The 9061-nt window shown below is 34.1% G+C and overlaps 1 protein-coding gene across 1 annotated transcript; it reads left to right on the top strand.

Moving 5' to 3' along the window:
* The first annotated feature begins 7473 nt into the window (after window positions 1-7473).
* LOC133178716 (uncharacterized) lies at window positions 7474-8748 on the top strand. The gene is made up of 2 exons (XM_061313428.1): window positions 7474-7791; window positions 8029-8748. Exons 1-2 carry the CDS (start codon window positions 7474-7476, stop codon window positions 8680-8682), a joined length of 972 nt encoding a protein of 323 aa, XP_061169412.1. The 3' UTR covers window positions 8683-8748.
* Window positions 8749-9061: the final 313 nt, after the last annotated feature.

The raw sequence follows: 9061 nt of genomic DNA, 5'->3' as shown, positions 1-9061 counted from the left end.
GGACATTCAGTTGCTGTGGCCCTTGGGACATTATTCACATGTTGAAACTCTAGACGATTGTATACTATACACCTCAACTGGCTTCGAAACTTACATGTACACGTGTCGGGAAGTTAATTGGAACTTGAAAAATAAACAACTATTTATTTAATTGTTTATAGAATTTTTAGTACAGCAACATATTTTTTAAAAAGAAGTTACAGTTACAAACGAATATTATTCGAATATTATTCAACTGTATCTAGATTATATAAAGTCGTTATATACTGTAACATAACTTACATGTACTGGTAAAATGAAGAAAAAAGAAATCATAACTCTCCATGTCGTAAAATTGTCTCTCTTTCGTTGATTTTATAATTCATCAGTAAAATGCTATTTTTGAAAAGGATTAGAATAAATCCTTAAAAAGGACAGGTAATACAATAAATAGGCATATGTAAATATTGATCTTTTTTTAACATGTCTGTGTAGAAATTATCCATAAAACTCATTAGGAAAAGGGGGGGGGGGGCTGTTATTAAACGTAGGAAGTGCACATATACAGTTATGCTTGCTTTTATTTAATGGTTTGAAAAATCTCCGCTAGGTACTAGTAAAATATAAAATCTTCAATCTAGTTTTTCAAATCTCCTATGCATATGCTTAGTTAGGCAGTGAACCTATTAACAATTATAGCAGACTTTTTTTTCTTACACGTTATGGAAGAAAACTGTTTGGCTTTTTACATCATTGTTTAACATAGAACATATTGCAGAAATATCATTTTCATTGAATAGTATCATTGGAATTTTTTTCCATTATCGACGTCATTGACAATTGTTGAGCATAATTATAACGTTTTACATCTCATCGTTTACATATTGTGATTATTCTTGGCGACAAGTTTTGTGAAAAAAATTGTGCCCATAATGCTTCGATCTGTACACAAAATGCAAGTTAAATATTAAGGTTTATATTTTACACATAATTCTGAACAATTACAAACAGACACAGATGAAAAAGTGGGGCATCTTCAATACCTGAATATCAACATTTCATATTTTTTGATGGGCTGGGCAGAGATTTACTCATTACATAGAGACTACATCGGGTCTCATCTCAATATGAGTTCCATTACGGGACGGAAATTTAAGTCAATCTTTTCATAACTTTTTTTTTTCATCCGATTAAAATCAAATTAAACAATATATTTTCTGTGTCGTATTTTGATGTAGTAATTATTAACATATACAACAGTTTCTACAGTAATTTATAATTTAAAAAATAAGTACGTCGGATAAGATAATCAATTGACAATTCCACATGGATTTCCTGAGCATAGTGCAAATGCAGAATATTCCTTTCTAATTTTTTTTTTTTAATTTAGGTTTAGCTTTTGTTTTACAAACAAAATAATCTTTAAGAAGATATCTTCCAAATAACACAAGATGGCTGACTGCATGGTAAAATTCTGTCTTTGTTAAATTCATTGACACGTCAGTACAATATCGAAAGTAGGAAAATGCACGCTGCGGATGATATGCATTTCAATGATTTTTATTCTAAAATCTTCAATGAATTATTTTAAAGTCATTTCAAACCACTTAACGTTGATTAACCAGCACGGAGTTCCACGGAGCAAACGCACCGTGTCCCACCGTGTTCACACCGTGTCGCACCGTGTGCCAGCTTAGCGCTGAAAACGAAACATCAAAGACACCGACATTTTTCAAAGTCCACGCAAAAGCGTGGACCAAGGGTCCACCGTGGCCGGTGTTTTCCGGAAGATACTCGTGAGCTGTACTGTATGTGATGAATTTTATAATTAATACAAGAGAGTCAGAATGAAATCACCTATCTTGCCCAGAGAAGAGTATTGTTATATTTATTTAAATGCTCAGAGCTTTCCTGCAGTTCAGTACTTTGTATTCATGAAATTTTAGACTAATGTTTTGAAAGGGAGGTTCTGATATATATATATATATATATATATATATATATATATATATATATATATATATATATATATATATTAGAAAAAGTATAGGGAAGAACACTCAGATATTGCCATAGTTTATGAAAAGCATGCGGAATGTTCATGGAGTACCACTTGACAGATTGCCTCACTGAATCTGTAAAACATGGCTTAGAAAGTTTTGTGTAACTTATGATTTTCACAAGATTGAAAATATGCATACCTGCAAGAAAACATGAATGTCTGCTGCATTAAGGTAAGGTTTGCGACCCCCTCCAAATTTTATTTTTTTGAAATTGTACATATGTCATACATCAATTTGTTTGGGAAGAATAGCTTCATCATTTAACACCATCTTAAAAGATATTGCCCGTCCCGTTTTTTGAGTAAAAGACGCCAAATTTGAGGTATTTGACGCTTTACATGTTCAATTATTTTCAATGAAAAAAATTGATTAATTTTATATATTATCATATTAAACTAATTAAAATGGCATGAATTATTTTATTTTATGCTTAATTTATCTTATTTTTTTTTATTTCTGTTACTGAAAATGTAAAAATTTGGGTTAAAAAAGGTTTTTTCAACTTTCCATAATAAAGTGAAACCGTTGCCATGGCAACAAACAAGTAAAAAATCACCATTTTCTATATCTACCGATTCCACAAAAATCCAAGAAATTGTTCAATGGATAATTTTCATTACAATGGACTAAAAAAATATATATGTCCCCAACACCGTTTCCATGGAAACAGAGGCTATATAATGGGTTTTGTACTTGAAAATCAGACCTTTTTTTCATTTTAATTAAACATTGATACAATTTTCAGAAAGTGTACTCATCAAACTAAATTTTATATGAAATTGTTTTTTTGGGCAGAAAATTGACCACAATAACACTCCTTCTATGCTATAAATAGTAAATAATCAGTTCATGTGGAAAGACTCTTGGTATACATGTCCTACATAACGCACCTTTACAATATTATTGATGAAAAAGTCAATGGAATTATGTTTCAACACCTTTTAGAAATACCTGTATCTATAAACATGCTTGAGGTGTATACATGTACATGTAATTGTTCATCATGGTTTCTTAGCATGCTGCTGTTGGAAAACAAGTTTAAGTAAAACTTTTTGACCTTATGTTGATTTAATCATTTCAAAAGATTTCAACTACATGTATTAATTTCTAGGCATCCTTAGCTAATGTCTTTACTCATCTATGACTGGTGAGGCTTTACATGCTATCACTTGAGTGAAATGTTGCAGGCATTTTATCCAGGTAGCTGCTATCTGGACAAGAACAGGAAAAATATAACAATGCCATAATGACACGGATACATATTCTGTCCATTATCTATGGATATTTTGCTATAACAATTTACATGAAATTTTACAAACACTTTTTGAATGCTACATAGAAACTTGTTAAGCAGACATATGCCACCCCCAATTAATACATCTGATGCATAAATTTATTTTACTGAATGCAAGTTCAAAGATGGAGAAGCAATGTACTATAATCATCTCAGACTCTTATTTTTTCTAAATATAAAGAAAACAGCTTATAGATAGAATGTTGTTGTGGAATCATTGTTTCCATGGATAACATTTATTGGGTAACCAGTCTCCTCCAAATCCTGGGCCACTGGTATTGGCATATCTGGTTCCACACCTTTGCTCGATCTTTCAACTTTCTTGAACATTCATGAGCTGGAATACGATGGTCTTTACTATAATAGATGGCACTGATCTTCTAAGCAAGAACTGAAGTACTTTTTCTGATTTATTTCCAATTAATGATCCATAATCTGAAATTGTGTGTTCATTTTCATATAATGAAAGGAATGAAAAAAAAATGAAATGAATGAATTTCAAACATACTCACTTTATAACTAATAATGGTACAACTATTATCAAAAATAAATGTATACATTAATTTATGAAGATTGAATTAGATGAATGCAATTATATAACCTAAGCAATGCTAAGATTAAATAGTCATGCATAATCTGAATGAGATACTAATAAAAATAGAACATCATTCACAGAAAGTATTTCCAGGCCCTCATTAAAACCATTCAATCTAAATTAAAACTATCCACATGGTCTTAGGAACTGGGGGGGGGGGGGGGGGGGGCTAATTTTGCTGATATATAGAACACTATACACTATAGAAAACATAGCTAAATATATGCTTGTGCCACCTAAATAATAACGTCTGATGACCTTTCATTTTTGCTTGCCAAGTAATTTTAATATTATTGGTAGTGCCCCCACAAACTGAAAATGGGTTTCGTTGTGCCACCCCCCCCCCCCCCCCCCCCAATGGGTTTCGTTGTGCCACCCACGTCTGATGACCTTTCATTTTTGCTTGCCAAGGAATTTTAATATTATTGGTAGTGCCCCCACAAACTGAAAATGGGTTTCGTTGTGCCACCCCCCCCCCCCCAATGGGTTTCGTTGTGCCACCCCCCCCCCCCTCCCGCTGAAATTGCTTCTTACGGGCCTGATCCAGACTATACTAATGTACGTATCACTTGGTGAGGAAAAAATAAATACAAACTGTACTTTAGAAAAGCTCACCTGTATTATGTCATAATTCCAACCTGTGCCAGCTGTCTCTATCAGACCCCATCAAAGGTTACTTCAAACTTAAAAAAAAATATATAATGAAAATAATAAAACAAAAAAAAAAATAAAATAAATAAATGAAATACTTATATTTACATGTACCAACTGACCATGTATCTATTTTGAGAGAACCAAAATTTACCATGTCAGAGTAGGACAATCAACTGAGCTTAGCAATCAGTAAATCATAATCAATACTGGAACATATATAGCCAGTGCATATAAGTAAAAATAGGAAAAGTATTGAAAATGTCTTGATACTGAGTCCCAGACTGTATAGCTTTATATTTACATTCCACATGTATTTTGCTTTTAAGTGTAAGGAAAGCTATATGGCATTCAACACACCATAACACGGACAGGGGGTCAAAAGGTTAAAGTATGCGTTTTATTTTTACGTCACAAACGTTAAGCGCCATGGAAATGCAACGTCATAAGCGAAAATCAAAATTCACGCTCACATTGAACAAAAGGCTGTTGCAACGGCTCTTTCATTCATTGGTGTGTGCCAACATATTTTCATAACGCGCTACCGCGTTACTCAATTACTTTGCACACACCGTTGCAGTTATGAGACTATATCTTTCAAAAAATAATGATTCAATGCTTAAAAATCCCCCTCTTTTGAACCTACTTTCAAATCCTCTTTGAGATAATTAAATTAAAGTTTATGATAAAATTCATATTAAAATCTATCTAGGGAGAAAATCCATGTGCAACATATAAACTAGTATGTTTTGACTAAGAGTTAGAACATTTATTTGTTCACTGCATTCAAGATTGATACTTTTTAAATGGATTTGGGCTTCAGATCTTTTTCAGTGAGAACTAATTTGCATTGAAAAATAATGTGTCAATCAATAATTCAAACAATTTCATAAAAAATAACTGATGAAAATGCTTTCCTGATTGTATTAAAAAAATAGAGAGATGGAGAGAAAGAAAGAGAGAGATTTTAAAAAGTTGGATGAAAACTTTTTCTGCATTGCTGGATTAAAATCACATGCACCTTATCTGATATTCGCTGACCATGTCACAATATAAACAGATAAAAGCAGGGTTTACAGTCAGAGGAAACTCGGATTAACATGTACCCTGATCTGTTCATTCATTCCTGTTTATGTCCGTTTAGGTCATTGACAAAGTTCTGTAATCCGTAGTTGTAATACGCGATTATGAACTACAAGTACTTAAAATTAACAGTTAGATAATTACCTGTCTGATGCAACTATATCAAGCTGTCCTCCAAATACTCCATGACTTCTCTTCCCTGTTCGGAGTGCATACTGCATACACCACTCAGAGTGTAACAGGATGCTGGATGTTTCTTTCTTTCGTTCGTGTTGTCATTTTAACATGATTAAGTGACGCGGTGAAGTGCATGATTTATAATACATCTGATTCTTTGCCCCTGCTGACTTGAATAACCGTGCAACTTGCGCAGTTCCGTATTGAAAATAAACTAGTGCTCTTTTATTGCGTCATCAATCGTGCATCACGCTAAGCATTTGTCCGCTAAATTCTTCTGAGATTCCTTTACTTTAAATTGTTAGGCCTATACGATTTTCTACTGGAAATGTCCTTTGTTTGTGTTCATCATTTCATCAATTCATGTCATGGTGTTTCACAGCCGAAATTCATTAGCGATTGAATGCTTCTTATCGCTGGTTTAAATTTCGCCGGTTTCAAACGCTTAAGTGATTCATAAGAGTTATCTCCCTTTAATCGCAAACCTTACCTTAAGTGACGCGGTGAAGTGCATGATTTACAATACATCTGATTCTTTGCTCCTGCTGACTTGAATAACCGTGCAACTTGCGCAGTTCCGTATTGAAAATAAACTAGTGCTCTTTTATTGCGTCATCAATCGTGCATCACGCTAAGCATTTTCCGCTAAATTCTTCTGAGATTCCTTTACTTTAAATTGTTAGGCCTATACGATTTTCTACTGGAAATGTCCTTTGTTTGTGTTCATCATTTCATCAATTCATGTCATGGTGTGATCCCCACTGAGAACTGCTGATAACGAGTAGCATCATCACTTGCCGATTTGCGGAGCGAGCAATCAGACGTGATTTTCACCAGAGTTGGTTCACCCCTATTGATTCTTCATTAAGGTATGTAAATGTATTTAAAGTGATTGGAATATATCTACGTGGAGGTAGATATATATTTTGTTGAAGCGCTATATTAATATTTAAATCCACGTTGAGGTGGAGGTGAATACGTGAAAGTAAATATATTTTTGTTGAAGCGCTATGTTATTGTTTAAATCCACGTTGAGGTGGATAATTGGAGGTAGATGGAAGTAGATGAGTTTTGTTTTGAAGCGTTAAGCTAATATTTAAATCCACATTGAGGTGGAATTTTGATCTAATAGGTTAAATAACTGTATACCCACGTCGAGGTGGTGGTAAAAGGTGACGTAAGAATATTATGAATAATTAATGTGATTTTTAATTAAACAATTTTATCAACGTTGTTGTGGAATTGAAGACATATAGACTGGGGGGATCATGTTGAGGTGATTTGCTACTAAAAAAATATTGAGGCGAAAGTACGAAATGAAATTAGAGAGAAGGAAGCTAAAAAGAGATCTCGATAGAGAGAGAAAAGTTGAATCAGCATTTTCAGTGAAATGATAATTAAATTATTGTTGGGATGGAATTAAAAAAAAAAAAAGTTGATATGGAAGTAAAGAAGAAAGAGAGAAGAGACGAATAGAATTGGAATGGTTACATAACAATGAAAAGAAAACTGAGCTCATACTAAGATGAAAATATCTATGTTATTAATGCAAATGTTGAAATGGATGTTGAGAATGTACTGTTTTAAATGTGCAGATCACTTTGTAAAAGTATTCTGTTTTCTTTGTATAGATGCCGCCACCTGCGGTACTGCGAAAGAGACACTCATTAAGGGGGAAAGACATTTTCCCTCTAATTAAACGTGTCAGGGCAGCTGAGGAACCAGATGGAACGCTGGCGAGAGTCAAAATGAACACCCCTGTGGAGAGCATGGGGCGAGAAGAGATGAACGCCGCCTTTGAAGGTCTTACCGGCGAATCAGCAGAGGAATGTCTCCAGATGGTTGGAGGGAGACAAGAAGATGATCTCAGAAAGCTCTTGCATTATACGATCTTATATGCAAATGAGGTCGGCCAACCAGATGGCCAGGATTTAGAGACTGATGAATCGGTAAATGGAAATGACAATTTAAGAAAAAAAAAATTAAAATTATATATACATGTATATATATTAAGTTTCAATTTAAAGCTTGAATACTGTCTATCAGTTGAAGTGAATAAGTCTAGTAGATTCGTGTCAAAATGATTTCACGATTAATTGTTAATGATCGATTAATTATATTGAAAACTTGACTCTAGATGATGTTATATTTTATATATGTTGTTCTAACATTTTGTAATTACTTAGGCAAGAACTGAGCCTTTGGCCAAGAAACAAAAGAAATCGGAAGAGGGATTAGAAAAGAGAATCCAGGACCTAGAAAAGTCAAAAAAGAATGAAGAAGAGGAAGAAATCGGGAATTTAAAAGCTAAGGTGAGGGGTTTGTGCATGCAGACAGAACCAAGCCTCCCACTGATTTTGGTCTGTATAGAGGAGCTAGCAAGAACTGCACGGAAATCTAATTATGAGGAGGCGGCTGTGTTTGAAGAGCTGTCAAGACAGGCTAATTGTAATAAGGATAAATTAGATATTCCATCCTTTTGCATGACTGTGCTTGGGGGGAAGGCGACTGATGTCGTGAGTAAAGCCTTGGCAAAAGCTTTGAAAGTAAAGTCGGAGTCGGGGGAAGGTGGTTGCCAGGAAAAAGTTTCGGAGACACAACATCAGTCCCCTTTGATGAATTTATCCCCCCACCCACATCATGCTTACTGGGGATTTGGACAGGGAAATTTTGCTCCTCCAATGTACCCATACGGGGGTGTAGCGGGATATTCTGGGTATAGAAAGTACCAAAGAGGTTCAGGCCGGGGTCAATCTTCCAAAGGAAATTGTCTGTTTTGTGGCGCGTCTGGCCATTACGTTCGTGATTGCCTAAAAATGAAAGCGGCGAGGGGAAAGTAATGAAATATTTGAGAATGTGACAATTGTGCAACCTTTTTTGTAACATAGGCTTAAAAAAAAAAAAAAAAAAAAAAAAAAAAAAAAAAAAAAAAAAAAAGGGTAATAGTGTCCATTGGAATGGTATAATCTATGTAACTATGTGTGATTTTATTGTACATTTTAATCTGTTTTGAAATGATATAAAATAAAACCCGATTTTAAATTTTATTTTACATTAGTTTGTATCCTTTAACTTGACATCCGGGGACTCTAAAGCCCTAGTGAGCTCGCTCACGTGGATGGCAGGTTTGGGATCCAATCTTCAGTGTTATTTAGTAGAGATGCTTGAGTTAAAATAAGTTTCTTTATTCCTAACAGGAATTTGAGATTGAAGTCCCGG

Source organism: Saccostrea echinata, unplaced genomic scaffold (genome assembly GCF_033153115.1).
Source record: "Saccostrea echinata isolate AGI-Se365-2 ecotype Australia unplaced genomic scaffold, CSIRO_AGI_Sech_v1 ptg000003l, whole genome shotgun sequence".
In the NCBI taxonomy this organism is placed as follows: domain Eukaryota; kingdom Metazoa; phylum Mollusca; class Bivalvia; order Ostreida; family Ostreidae; genus Saccostrea; species Saccostrea echinata.
This window is presented reverse-complemented; position numbering and strand designations above follow the sequence as displayed.